Source organism: Filicampus tigris, chromosome 12 (genome assembly GCF_054856515.1).
Source record: "Filicampus tigris isolate MCC_2025a chromosome 12, RoL_Ftig_1.0, whole genome shotgun sequence".
Lineage (NCBI taxonomy): Eukaryota > Metazoa > Chordata > Actinopteri > Syngnathiformes > Syngnathidae > Filicampus > Filicampus tigris.
Window position 1 is genome coordinate 6,806,037 of NC_141228.1, and position 14,976 is coordinate 6,821,012.

At 41.0% G+C, this 14,976-nt stretch overlaps 1 protein-coding gene and 1 long non-coding RNA gene across 3 annotated transcripts in view; one reads left to right on the forward strand and one right to left on the reverse strand.

The window, feature by feature from the left end:
* Nucleotides 1-784: 784 nt before the first annotated feature.
* Nucleotides 785-14,976, reverse strand: part of LOC147138202 (phospholipid-transporting ATPase ABCA1-like) — a 38,898-nt gene continuing 24,706 nt past the window's right edge. The window contains exons 37-49 of one of the 2 annotated variants that reach the window (XM_086048325.1): nucleotides 13,931-14,046; nucleotides 12,943-13,087; nucleotides 12,671-12,794; nucleotides 12,315-12,486; nucleotides 12,043-12,169; nucleotides 11,830-11,892; nucleotides 11,564-11,670; nucleotides 11,328-11,469; nucleotides 11,038-11,172; nucleotides 10,023-10,126; nucleotides 9,766-9,858; nucleotides 8,184-8,430; nucleotides 785-1,495 (exon numbers count right to left, since the gene is read on the reverse strand). In XM_086048325.1, coding sequence (XP_085904451.1) covers nucleotides 1,130-1,495; nucleotides 8,184-8,430; nucleotides 9,766-9,858; nucleotides 10,023-10,126; nucleotides 11,038-11,172; nucleotides 11,328-11,469; nucleotides 11,564-11,670; nucleotides 11,830-11,892; nucleotides 12,043-12,169; nucleotides 12,315-12,486; nucleotides 12,671-12,794; nucleotides 12,943-13,087; nucleotides 13,931-14,046 — 1,941 coding nt within the window. In that variant the 3' untranslated portion in view covers nucleotides 785-1,129. Of the gene's footprint in view, nucleotides 1,496-8,183; nucleotides 8,431-9,765; nucleotides 9,859-10,022; nucleotides 10,127-11,037; nucleotides 11,173-11,327; nucleotides 11,470-11,563; nucleotides 11,671-11,829; nucleotides 11,893-12,026; nucleotides 12,170-12,314; nucleotides 12,487-12,670; nucleotides 12,795-12,942; nucleotides 13,088-13,930; nucleotides 14,047-14,976 lie in introns of those variants that run through there. The other variant, XR_015089101.1, reaches the window with a different exon arrangement.
* On the forward strand, nucleotides 2,441-6,294 carry LOC147138203 (uncharacterized). Its single transcript, XR_015089103.1, has 4 exons — nucleotides 2,441-2,694; nucleotides 4,001-4,096; nucleotides 5,132-5,216; nucleotides 5,499-6,294. It is a non-coding gene; the product is annotated as an uncharacterized LOC147138203 (long non-coding RNA).

Consider the following 14,976-nt stretch of genomic DNA (forward strand, 5'->3'; position numbering starts at 1 on the left):
TGCCGCGTGGTTATTACCAGAGGTGGGCATCGTCAGTCCATCTACAACGATTCAAAAAACATATATATACCGGTACTAATTGTTTTAGTGAAGGATCCCTGAAGACGTTTTCATTGGTTTTGGAATTGTCTCTATCTCTAACAAATTATGGGAAAGATGTTTCAAACATTGTTTCTGTTTGTATGGAACCGCATCTTTCATTGGCTATTGATTGGCTTCATTGACTATCCACTTGACAAAAAAAAAAGTTTGATATTGTTAATTGTATCATATTATTGGTTAAATGTTACACACACATGTTGATAGACACTGCCATCAATAATTATTGGCAGCCCTTCTTACAATGTGTTCCTTAGCTTCTAATAAATTCTGTTTTTCTTCTAAATAATATTGGACTATTTTTTTTTAAAAGGGAAACTCCATCCTTTAATTCAAGTGCATTCATTCATTTGAATTAAAAGAAAATCACAAATTGTTTAAAAATGGGGTGTACCTATGTTGAAAATTACAAGCCTCTCATCTTTTTAACTCATTCATTGCCAAAGACAAAGTTGTCTTTTTACAGTCCAGACATACAATGCCAGGAAATTATATATTTTTTTCAACTGTTAGGGTAAAAGAGGGTCTAAAAATGTCTGGAAGTGAATGAATTAAATGGGTGAACTTGCACACAAGACACACAAAAGTCATCAAATTATAATGTACTAAGGCTGCAACTAACAATTATTTTGATAATTAATCTGATTATTTTGTCAACTAAACGATGAATCCGTTAAAACCAAAGTTTTCATTTCCATTCCTTTATTAAAAATACAGGACATCATTTCAAATTCACAGAACAGTGCACAAATTACATTATGATTGTTATTGCTTTGTACATAACATGTCAGAAAATCAAAATCCTTTTCAAGTGCATATTGCAAACAAGAACACATCTTTTGGTTATTAACTGTCATGGAATGAAACTACAACGAGGCGGGGCGGCTTCCTTTTCACTGTACCAACTTGCTGTTGACACAGGAAGTCAATGGCATTTCCAGGTTGGTAATTGGTTAACAACCAGATAGAAGCCATGTTCCAAGTGAACATACAGTAAACAGCATGCTTGTAGTTTGTACTTACTATCTTGTCATAGGTGTGTCTCCTGTGTGCTGGTGCCAGCTAAAAAGAGAGGGGAATGATCTTTGCTGCCCCTGTTAGACCTAACAGGTGGTTGATGCACCTCTTCCTCGGTGGCACCATTTTTACCACCGAAGCTGCTGTGCCTGCTTTTTCTAGATTTCTTCTCTGGCTGTGATTTGGTTGTTTTCGGTTTTCTCATGCTTCTTTTGCCACTAGCCAAGGTCCTTTGCTGCAGTGAGATTGGCGTCTCATGTGGGACGCCTGCAGAGGTCATCTGAATTTGTTGGGTGGTCAGGTTGGTCTGTACATTTTTGATGTTGACGTTTGTGGGGTGGTCGTCATCAGTCTGCTCCTTAGCAAAGTTGACAAAGACCTAAGCAATGGAGAATATTTATTATGGTTCATTTAGATTTCAAAGGAAGGGTTCAAAAAGCACCTCCCACCCAGCACCAGACATCTGGACATTGGATTTTGGGCTAAATCTGGTCGGCCCGTCTTGGACTTGATTTAGCCCAGAAATAGTCGTTGAAAATTGGGCTGTGTTTGGGTCATCCAAATGCGTCCAAATTTAGTCAAAGGATAGTCGTTTAAATTTGGGTTGTGTTTAGCCTGACCAATGTGGTCCAAATTTAATCCAAAAATAGTTGTTAATAATTGGGTTTTGTTGATCCCCTTCATTGTGGTCCAACTTTAGTCCAAAAATAGTCATTGAAAATTGGCTAATATTTTAGCCCATCCAATGTGGTCCAAATTTAGTCCAGAAATAGTCGTTGAAAACTGGGTTGTGTTATAGCCTGTCCAATGTGGTCCAAATTTAGTCCAAAAATAGTCGTTGAAAACTGGGTTGTGTTTAGCCGTCTTTCTTGTTGTATTACTGTTTTTTTTTATATGTAAAGTTATTTGTTACAGTTGCAGCTGTTGTGAAATGCGCAATATAAAGTTGTATTGCTTTTAATGCTGCATGATGTTAACAAACTATCGTCTCAAAAATGTAATTTTTCTTTGCTTTCGTAATTCGCATTTATTAAAGATATTTAAAATATATGTCACTCCTGCGCACCGTTTTGAATGGGGATGGACTTCCTAGCTGGCAGCCAATCAGAGTGATTGTCACTGACACACTTTGCAGACTGACGTTGGTGTTTTATACATTCAATTAATATATAAAAAGTACCATGACACAAAATATATGAATTTGCCACAATTCTAAACACATGCATTCTACTTTATGAAACCATGACTGAGCACCGCACAACAAACAATGACCTCCCTGCCATGTTGACTTATGCATTTTACAAAGTAAATTGAGACTGTCTGCCTTGTGACCATGTCACACGCATGTGTGTCGACAAGGATGGGATGTCCTGTGTCTCTGCGGCTGTGAAAGAAAAAGAAAGTGCCGGTAGCAGTCTATTTGGACGAAGACGATCACCCACGTTGTGGCGGACAGCTAAGCTAATGTGCTAGTACTGAGCAGCGCCTCTTCCGCGGACGACTGGTTCTACAGTGTAATAGATCGCGGGCAGACACTTAATGGCTGGAGTAATCAGCCATATGGATCCTTTTGAGGAGGCAGGTGACCAATGGACAAAGTAGGGTTAGGTTGTTTGGTTAAAAAAAAACAACAACTAAAAATTGCAATGACTGAAAAAAAAAAAACCCAATTCATTATCATCAATTCAGTACAGCATTTTGTGTACATCTAGGAGTGTTATGGTTACCTTTAAGCATATTTTGTTTTACTTGGTCAGGAGCGCTTAACCGCGTTTCTGCCCTTAAAGCCCGGTGAGCGTATACGCCATTTTTTTATTAATTATTTAATTCTCGGTCTCTTAACCGATGAAATGCATCAGAATAGACATGCGACGATGTCGACGTAGGATATGCGGAATTCTTTCGAGCAGTAACGGCGGCGTAATTGATCGCGCGAGCTCTTAAATGAGTAACGGCAGTGATATAGACCACGTGATTGTGGACTTTGAGCCAGTAGAACCAGTCGAACGTGATATATGGTTAAGATATAGGTTTGTAGATAATGACAATACCGACGTCTTTGTAACAGAAAGGAGGATGGTAATTACCACTCGATATTCTTTAAATTAAACATAGTGCTTCTCTTGCACTGACACATTTTTACATCTTCGATTGAAACAGTACAGATGAATAAGCTTGAGTCCGCGTGAAAGCCACATGTCTAAGGTCTCTAATTCTTTTGGAATTATATTTCTGTCTGCTACAGGGGCTGAGATATTAATTATTTTGTAGGTGTTGAATTTCTACTTTACAATATTACTGTATTGTAGAGTAATGCGTTACTCATATTTAAGTTACTTTCTTTTTTAAATCGGTGATTAATTTATTTAATAATGATTTCAACACATGTAAAATGCAATATTTGCTACCATACTGTAGCTGGTAAAGTTAAATTATGAGCATATTTAATATGGGGTCAATACATAGTAGTCCATACATCCTTTTTCTATAGCATTTGTTCTTGTAGGGTGGTGGGTGAAAGGCAGACTACACCCCGAACTGGCAGACAGTCAGTCGCAGGGCACACACACACACATGATACCCCTCCCTGTCTTTGTGACTCCCGTAAAACACATTGACTGATTTTACGTTCAAATCCCGGAGTCAGCTTTTTTTATGAGCCTATGAAAAAACACATGTTGCTTATTTACTGGGGGTAGACCACCTCGTGTGTACGTGAAAGGATGCATCTTCTCCCCTTCTTGTTTAGATATACTGTTTAGAATCCTGAACGTTTAAATTCCTGGAGTCACCTTTTTTTTTTTTATGATCTTACAGAAATACACATGCTGTCCACTCTTTGAGACATACCCCCTCCCTTCTAAACACCCTCTGCTGTTTACAGTGTGTGTGTGCGTGCAAGGACGCTACCTTCACCCCCATGGATGCACGCTCACCCCTCCTCCGCCTCCTCCTTCTCACTCACTAGGGTATTCCCTAGGTAAGATGATACATTCTCTCTCTTAAAACTACATATTATACATATATCAAATAACGTTCAAACATACCCTGACATATACTACTTTGACCTTTTGACTACTTCACATAATATAGTGACCCCAGGATGTACGATTTTAGCACTTCCAGATGTCCCGGAAACTATTAAAATCAAATCAAATATTTATGACTATGACCTTTGATCTGAAAAGCCATAAATCATGGCTTAGATCAAAGAGTTTTGACACCTTACTGCATCAGAATACTTTTTTGACATGTGAATCTGGTTGTGGTGGATGCACATTCAAAATGGCCTGAGGTGCACATCATGGACAGCACCACAGCCACTAAAGACTATACAAGTGCTAAGGGGATTTTTTAGTCGCTATGGTATCCCACACATTGTTGTTAGTGACAATGGACCGCAATTCTGTTCTGAAGAATTTGGCACGTTCCTGAAGTTCAATGGGGTCAAACACATTTGCTCAGCGCCTGCCACTAATGGTTTGGCAGAACGTTTTGTGCAGACGTTCAAGCATGCCTTAAAATCTTCCAGAGGTCCATCACCAGTGCTGCAGTGGCTTGATACGTTTCTTTTGACATACCGGAGCACCCCCCACGCAACAACGAAAGAGGCACCATCTATGTTGTTCATGGGACGCAAGCTGCGTTCTCGTCTGGACTTTTTGAAACCTACAGTTTAGGGCTGCTCGATTAAGCGATTTTGAACCGTAACTGAATTTTTGGGATAAAACGATATTAAAAACGTTCAAATCGGCACGTTCGATTTTGTTATTTTTGGTGTACCTAAGTGTAGCCCAGTTGTACTTTCTGTATTGTGTTCTGCTTGTACATTCTCTTCGTATTTGTACTTTCTGTTACTCTTCTCTTCGTATTAAGATCTCAGTTTTCCGGTGGTTACTTCCGTGTTTGTCATGCGGTCGCGTGAGTGGCGCGTTCAATCCAATTGCTGAAATGCGGAAGCGATTGTCTGCTGTCCGAAGAGAAAGTGACACATGTGGGTGATTGTTTGCTGCAGGAGCCGACTATCTGAGCCGACTGCCGAGTGAGTGAGGAAATGAAGTGGAGCGTATGCTCAACTGACGGAATTGGCCAGGTCGATGGTGAGCTAGGAGCCCAGGATTGAAATTTGAAAATTGCCTGGAATAGAACTGAACCATTCTGAATCATCCCTGCTATGGTCAGGCAGGTAGGAGGCTGCATTTTAGCCAGCCGATCCCCTACATTGAACTTAAATTGACTGGCATTTTGAGTTCAAAGAAAGAAAAATTAAGTTTAAATAAAAGACATTCAAAATACTTCATTTTTCATTATTTTTTATTTTACAAAGAAATCGTAATCGTAAAATCAGGTTTGAGAGAAAATAATCGATATTTTCTTATTAGGCAAAATCGATCAGCCCTACTACTGTTGTTGATGCAGTGCATCAATCACAGGCTGCTCAGCAACAACGACGTGGGCAACACTCAAAGGACAGGCGGTTTTCTGTTGGAGGGCCAGTCCATGTGCATGATTATAGGAAGGGGGAGGAGAAGTGGACACGAGGTGTGGCCATGGAGAAGACTGGACCAGTCTAATATGTGTCATACAAGGTAGATGTGGGAACACAAGGAGCGTGGAAACGCCATGTGGACCAGATGCCCGTCCTGAGTCAGTGCCTCAACAGACAACAGTGAACATTTCTGAGAGTCCTCTGTTGTTTCTTCCAAGTGATGCCCCCATAACGGTCAACAATAAGTCATCTCTACACACACAGGATACGGAGCAACTTTCTGAGATGATCCAGCTTCCCCTAAAACTCAACAACCCATGGAAAAAACACTAAAAAAACATACCATGGTAACAGAGACTGTAAGACGCTATCCTGTGAGGGTTACTCAACCTCCAGTACGTTACGAAGTAGTTGCTGTAGTGTATTTAGCCATGCATGTTTAAGTTTAAAAAAAAAAAAAAAAAAAAGTTGGAAATGAATGTTCATGTAAAAAAAAAAAAAAGATGTACTTTTATGTTACAGGTGTATACAGGTAAAGCAGTCTTTTCAGTTGCTTGAACAATATTAGTTTATCTATATTTACCTTACACTGTTATGTATGAACATGTTATACCCTTGTGTACCAGTAGGTGGTATCAGGTTGTAAAGCCCTCCTTGTTTGAAATAAAATAAGCTTCAAGAAAAGAAGTGAAAAACACCAAGCAATGTGTCCGCGTAGCTCTCTATGTAATGTGAAATTGTATGCATATTGACAAAATGAGGGAGCAAATCCCTTATTTGCTTACATTTTGGGTTCGCCGTGGAAGACGGTGAGCAAAGACGTATAAAGTACATGTTGTCTTTGCACCCACAGGCAACGCGACGAATCTATTCAACCATCGTTTGGTTTACGATGATGTTATGATACACCAAAGCAATAAAACACCGAGTCAGATTTGGTGTCGTGCGCAACGTTGGAACACTGTACGCAGGAGATATAATGTCTGCGATATGTAACTACTTCAACATAGAAACTCCAGCTAGAGCGAATGTTGCAAGAGGCGGAACCAAAGTGGCCAGGTTCAATACATTAAACCTGATGCAACATTTGTTAACGAAACATGTGAACGAGCACCAAGAGTTTGCGGCGGCGGCGGCGGCAGCGAGCATTAACAAGGGCAATTGACCGCAACAACAAACCCTGCTCAATTTACATAGAATGCAGCGCCTTGTACAGTAGCTTGCTCATTCGTGACACTGGTGTGTGATGACTGTTCAGTATTAGCCGTCGCTATTGGCCCAGAGCGGACGCTCTTAACCAATGGCGGGGCTGCTTTTTCATGTTGAGAGAAAAAAAAAAACAGTGAGGCACAGGAGAAATAATGTCGGCGGCGATATGGAACTACTGTACTGTACTTCAACATAGAAACTCCAGCGAGTACAACAGCTAAGTGCAAAATTAGCGGTGCAAAAGTTGCAAGAGGTGGAACTAAAGTGGCCAGGTTCAATAAGTCAAACCTGATAAAACATTTGAGGACGAAACATGTGAACGAGCACCAAGAGCTTGCGGCGGCGGCAGCGGCAGCGAGCATTAACAAGGCGAACAACAAACCCTGCTCAATTTTGGATTTTGGTGTTGAACTTGTTGGATTTTTCTACTGCTTGTTTTTGGTTTTGAAAGTGGATTTGGTAGCGGAAGTTGTTGCGATGGGTCACCAATACTCAAAACAAACCTTTATAATAATGTCCTATAGCTTTTGTAATTAATCCGACACAATCCCTCTCAAAGATACCTTGTGTATATTATTTCTTATTTTTTCCTGTTTCACAAATATCTTTTTTTTTTTCTTCAAAAGTCTGGTGTTGGTACAGTATCGGCATTGGCCGATACCGCACAGCTGGGTATTGGAATTGGTATCGGGGCCAAAAAATGGCATCGGAACAACACTAATAGTCACTGTGAAAAAGTCATGCGGCCAAGGTATCAGCTATGGCTAATGTAGGCTTGTCTACAATGCTAAAGCTAGTTTACTATTGCTGGAGTTGCTATTTTATTGAAGCTGGATATACGCAATTCCCTAATCGCATGCCATTCTGAGTGGCCATTACTGAGAATCACATTCGTACACGTTAGTGACTTCAGCTTCGAACAGAGACTCGAAGGCGAGGCGAGGCGCGGATTAGGGAGCTGAGGCTACATTCAAATCTTGCTAATTAACACTGCAAACTCTCCCATATTATCGTTGTTAATTGCAGGGATGCTAAACTGCACTGCATCAGACTGCGTATGTTGGGGAAAGGGTCAACAAAATATTAGGAATGTCTCAGCTCTGATTGACAATTAAAACAGATAACGATGGCGTAATTATTGACATTTGCAATAGGTTATTTTTGGGAAATATTGAATGAAGTACCAATGGCTTTAGTAATGATCAACATGATATTTATGAAATCTTGACCTTTTTTTTTTTTAAATGCATTTTGTTTGCACCTACCGGTAGGTGAACTTTGAATCCTAATCAACTAACCAACGTGTGTCGTGCCTCGCAAAAATCCCAAAGCAAAGAATGTTCACTGTTTGCTTGAGTCTTGTCCTCACCTGATCCAGGGTGGTCTGTGAAACGGAGAAGTCACTGATGCCCAGCTCCTCATATTTGGACAGCACGTCAAACACTTGAGCCAGACGGCAGGCATGTGCTGGAAGCTGGTACTGCTGCACATTCTGGTGCTGCTCCTTCAACTCGATCATGGGAAAGATCTTCATGATATAGTTGCTGACAGAACCTCTGCCGGGACTGGAATCACTGTCTGCCAGACGCAGGATGATGGTATAGCCATCACCAAATCTGTTTCAATAACAAAATCAAGTTATTTGTAGTCTTTTCCACAGCAACTTTCCATGAATTCTCATCTACATTTATTGAAACACGCTAGGTTTGCTAGGCGCTTGCCCAACACAAAGAAATGATCCTACATCCTAATTATTCTCATGTGCAGAACTGTATAGGGCTTGCTCACAATAGGCCAGTGAGTCTCAAAATGTGGCTCCCTCTAGTGGTGCGGAAAAGAGTCACTGAATTCTGGATTTTTTTTTCTGTAGGAGCGAGATGAGATGTGAGTGAAAACCTACTCCCGTGCCACCTTCTATGGCAGAGGGGTTCTTTTTTGAAGGTTGCACTTGGTGTAAAAGGTTTTGAGAACCGGTGCACTAATCAATCTGTATGCTCAAGCAGAGCTGGGCATTGCCTAACCATAACTGAGTTCCCGTTTGCATATTTAATCGACCCATGTGGTCCCAGTCCGTTCCTCGTTGGCGACAGCCAACCGGCGTCGAGAATGTAAGCTTCACGTCACACGCAGGCGCTGCACGAGCAGGCATGCTGCCAAACGAAGAAAACATATTAAAAAAAAATAACACACGCGTGCGCACAGCGTGGTGATCGGTGAAATAAAAACAATATGGGGCACATGGCATTGTGTCTGTGGGAACACAAAGTGCACAACACTGTTTTATTTTTTACTTTTTCCTTACCCGGCCACATGTCAAGAGTGCGGCACCTGCGTGTGACGTGGTACAGGTTAAGTCCGTTCTCGATGCCGTTTGCTGACTTGGACCGACTGGGACTGCGTGGGTTGTTTAAATATGCACACGGGAACTCGGTGGCGGTTAGGCGATGCCCAGCTCTGTGCTCAAGCACTGTTGACACCTAAAGTCTGGATTGTTTGAATAGTTTTGAGTGCTTCCCTGCCCCCCAGCACAGTTGGTAGATGAGTTGCTCCTAAACAAGCACATGTGCAATGGTTCATCGTGACAGTTATTTATAGCAGTGATTCCCAACCAATCATTAGTGTGCCATGAGATCACCAGGTGTGCTGTGGGAAATTATCCAATGTCAATTAATTGGATGAAAAAACATTTACGTTTATGTTAATGTGTCTATGCCAACCATGAATAGCAACAGGCAGAACTATCCAATGTTCTTCCAGTAGATCTTTTTGTTCTCTGACTTTAGCTCGACTAGAAGCAACATCATGTGACCATGTCAAATGCCTCAAACTGATCTGGGGTGACCCAAACTGATGACGCAGTTCGAAAGGGGAGAGTCTGGCCATGTGGGCATTTCAGCGAATGACATTATTTATTGTATTCATTTCCTTCCACACAATTCCTTTTTAGTTACCTGTTCTTCAAGTGCTGCACAGAGCCAAGACACTGGAAACGGCCGTTGACCATGATGGCCATTCTGGTGCAGAGAGCCTCACATTCCTCCATACTGATCATACAAGCAAAACAGAAAAGCCATCACCTTTCTACTCTACTCCGAAAAGAGTTTTATTTTACGTACATGAAACCTTTATGTCAAACAGATTGACTGCTTGATCAGTGCTGGTGACGTTTTTTGAGTTAATGTTGGCTAGGTGAATATCCGCCCTCTACCTGTGGGAGGTCAGAACAACAGCTTTTCCCTCTCTGGTGAAGCAGAGGATGCAGTTCCACATGAACCTTTTGGCCTTTGGGTCCATGCCAGTTGTGGGCTCATCCTGAGAGCAAAGATGAAAATATGAAAATGAATGTTTTGAGAATGCAGGAGGATCAAACATTTGCAAATCACTTGTTGTGAAAAGATAATACATAATTGTAGCTGTGGTTAGTGCTTCCTAAAGATTGCTTAATTTAAAATCCCAAAGAGCTCTTTAGCACTCCCCTGAAATGTCTTTTCCCCCATATAGTTTCTTTCACTTGATGACCAACTTAAGACATCAAATACATTTTAATCATTTTTTTTTTCCGTGTGATTTTGCTGATATACCTTGCTTGTAATTTTCTTTCATCACAGAAATATCTAAAATAGTAGTAATCATGCCCTGAAATTCTCCACATACACGCAACCCTGTTACTAAAACCATTCCAGCCATCTACACAGAGAAAAAAAATTGACATGACTCAGCAGATATATTTTTCCCGGGTTTTCAGCCATAATGGGAGTGGGTCGATCACTCTAACTGACACAACCCTGATACTCAATACCAACGAAAGACAAATTAATATCAAAGTTTTATTAATAAATTTTATATGTATTTTTTAACCAGTTAACATAGCAGCTAACACAGCTAAAATGTATGCTCTGAGCACAAAACGTGACATCAGCATTGATTTGCAACCCATTTAATTGCAACCATGTCCATGTAATTAGTTTAATAATAAAAGGAATTCTGTATTGAAATACATTTTTACTTAAACTGTAAAGGATTTATCAAGGAATATTTTTGAATATGTGAGTATCTGCAACAAAATGTATGACAAAAAAAGAATAAAATCCCATAAAAAGTGTACCATTGATGGATTTTACACTGCTGCTTGTCAACTATCGCCACTTTAAAGTCTGTTGTGGTGCATTCACCCACTCGGATCCCAAGCTCCATGTTTGTCAACAAGTTGCCAGCATCCTCACCAGAAATATAACAGGCGGAGCACCAATGAGGGCCATAGCAGTGGAGAGCTTCCTCTTGTTGCCTCCGCTGTAGCTTCCAGCCTCTTGCTTGGCATACTGGCTCAGTCCCATTTTCTTCACGCCCCACTTAGCCACCTAAATGACAACACAGAATGTGCAATTATTGAGTGGCCTTGTTATGGTTTCGGTGAATAACCGCTTTGGCTTAACACATATTCTTCAATGAAATTTCATTTATCTTTTCATGTTGTTCTCTTCTTATACCATGGATGAATTGTTGTTAATGGTACCTCAGTGACAGACTCCTCCGGCACCCCTCGTAGACGTGCATAAAGCTCCAGATGTTCAATGCCAGTCAATAGCTCGCAGATGGCGTCAAACTGTGGGCAGTATCCCATCAGCTGGTGAACCCGGTCCAGCTCTCTCAGGACACTATGAAATAGCAGTAATGTATTTGTGTCGTGTGATGTGCACTTGTTTGGATGTGAGTGGCGTTAAAAAGGAGCATGCTGGAGAAATTGTGAACCTGTGGCGGTTGAGGAAAGCCTCTCCGAAGCTGATGGACGTGTCTCCCGTCAGCATGCGAAATGTAGACGTTTTCCCTGCGCCATTGACACCGAGCAGGCCGAAACACTGGAGGACAAATGGTACAGTACATAAATAAGACTTTAAGATGTAGTTAAATTAATAACGCTGACAATCAAAACTGGGCATATGATCTTTGCGATGAGTTAATTTGCTTATACAAAAGGTCTTAATGTTGTGGAGAAAAATGCTTATCATAGCCCTCACCTCGCCACGAGGAATCCCCAGGCAGAGCTGGCTGACTGCCGGCTTCTTGCCACCTTTGTAAATCTGAAAGATGCACAATAATTTGATTTAATGCACTAAAATCTAAAACGTGCAGAGGCCTGTGCTGTAGATGTTTAATGCTTCTTGTCCACTTTACTGTAGAATCATTGAAAGTAATGCTTCTTAAAATCACTGACAAGATAAAATATGCACTTTGGTCAAGTCAATCATGGTGAGGATGTCAGAATCAGCTCTGCCACTTTTGACCCGCTGTCTTTCTCTGGCCACATCCTCATCTTCCGAGTCAAGAGGAAGGATCCCAGGCAGAAACGACCTTGGCCTGAACACAAAAAAACAACAGTTTAGTTAGTATCTTGACAATGAAGACAGATGTGCAAAAGCGACTTGAGTAGAAATTGAACGCAATGTTTGCATTAACATCAGTCAACACAGCACAGACAACTGTCTTTGAAAACTCAGCATACCTGACGCACGGCAGACCAAGACAGGATTTTCGGATACTCCTTTGACCAATGAAGAACTTGTACTGCAGCATTAAGGTGAAAATAAAGAAGATAGCACCTTGTATTGCCATTGCAAAGATGTTTTTCCCAATAAAGTCCCACTGCAAAGGGTGGTCAAAGTCCTGCTTCGTGCCTGAAGAAGGAAGAACCACTTAATCATGAAGGTTCTGGGACTACTTTATGAGCATCAGCCACAGCTGAACAGAATGTTCACGCAGTGCTGTACACAAACATTTAGGACACACGCACAATTTCTGCATTGTATTGCATTTGGAGAAAGTTCCCAGTTCGGTATTTGAATTCAAAGATCACCATACCCAGCCTCTGAGCGATATCAGCCATGGCCTGGTTCTTAGCCAGGTCCATGAGTCCTCGTCCCAAGCAGTAATGAGGGAAAATGAGTAACAACTGTTTCAGGACCTTGTTCACCTCCATTAAATTCTGTTAAGGAACAAACATCCAGAAATTCAAACGCTAGCAATATTTTAGAACTGGAAATGTAATATGTGAAGTCTCAGACACAGAGTCAGTTAACATCTGTATGTATGGAAGACCGCCATAAAATGAAATATTCAAGAGTGGCTTTTACCTCATCTTGAAACAATTCCAAAACAAAGGTCGCAATGCTGCCATTAATTCCAATAAAGAGGTTGACAGAGGTCATAACAATGTAGGCCGTGCTGGGAACGGTGAACACAAAGGATGCTGGATACATCAAGGGGGTGATGGACCACCTAAAGTGATTGATGATATTTACAATACAGGACATATGTATACATATACATTGATATACAACTTTTGTACCGAACTGCAATACAGTCAAAAGAGAAAGACAAAACAGTCTTCGTCAACAAGGTACACACAACTCAGAACGCATGATCTTTTTGTCTGCTAGACATACCTTGTATGACTAATGCGTGAAATAAAACGTTGAGAGAATTCATGAGGCTCAAGATGAGGACATGACACGCGCACCAGCTTTAAACTACAACTAAAATACTTGCCAAAACAGAGTTGTTAAAGGGCAAGTCAACCCAAACATTTTCTTTACAATAATATGTTGTATCCACCTGCACTAAACACAGCATTCTGATTAATCTCAGGGGTCGGCCATTTTGTCACTTGCTGTCGGCTGAAAATGACATCACAGTTGCTCAGGGCTCAGGTAACAACCAATCACGGCTCGGCTTCAGAAAACAGATGAGCTGTTACTTTGTTACTGGGAAATGTTGTTGCCAAGTTCATCGCCCTGCATTGATTTCCTCTGCACGATCCACGCCTCTGCCCAATCCACCACCATGACCCGCCCCTCCGTCCTGGATATTTTTGGGGGGAGTTTTGATTATGTTTTTGGTTTCTTTTTTGTATTCTGCTTATCCCCGAGACACCCCTTTCTTTGGGATCAAATGGCCCCTCTCTGAGCCTACTAGTGTTGATGAACAAATATAATTACAAGTATAGTAAATATTTTAGAGTGCATATCAGCACTGACATGACTCACACCAATGTTTGTATTGAGCTTTATTGAATTTAGGAGAGCAAGAGTGAAGATGTGTGCAAAGTCTGGCAAAACGTACCCGTAGAAGAGGAGGAGCAGGATGAGAGCTGGCAGGTTGGTCTCTGAAACGTACGCCTCCTGCTGGAAACCGATGAAGATGAGCACCACAATAATGGCCGGGACGGTGTAGTTCAGCTGAGGCAATGGCAAAATAAAGAAAAAAAAAATAATTAACACTGTGGCCTGAATAAAGGCAATTTGTGTCCATCTTGCATCATTTTTATATCATTTTAGCCATGCTAATTCAAATGTACAGTAATGAAACTTTGTCAAAAAAGTAGACAGGAAGACAGGGAGTCTCTTGTGTTTTCCCCAACACATCCTCTTGAAAAACACCTTCTAACACTTTATTTTTTATTGTTTAAAGAGGGGAATAAACCCAAACATATTTTTTTCAAGAATATGTTCCCAGCAGGCCCACCAGTTGAAACACTGCATTCTGATTAATATTGCGTTTGTGGAATATGAGTTAAGCAGCAAAATCCACTCCTTTTTAGCCATCTCAGGGAGCGGCCATATTGTCACTTTCTGTTGACCGAAAATGACATCACAACTACGAAGGGCTCAGGTAACAACCAATCACGGCTCAGCTTCAGAAAACAGGTGAGCTGTGATTGGTCGTTACCTGAGCAACTATGATGTCATTTTTCAGTCAACAGAAGTGACAAAATTGCCGCCCTAAGAGATGGCTAAAAACAAGAGGGTTAACTCTTATTCCACAAACGCAATATTTATCAGAATGCCTTGTTTCAACTAGTGGGCTTGCATAGAACATTTTGGAAAAACTATGTTTGGGTTGACTTCTTGATAGCAGGACATATCCCCCTTATTTCACCCTCCTTTAAACATGACACAGTATGTGTCTTCCTTATTTCCCCCTTCATTCAAAACATCAGATATGACCCCGTCCCGTATTTAACCCTCCTTAAAACATTATATGCGTATTGCCCCTCCAAAGACGCGAAAGGATGTGACACACCCCCACAACATGAAGTTGGTGCAAGAGGCAAACAAAAACGTAAACAATTTAGAGAAAAGAAATTGATTGCTCTGATAATTTTAAGG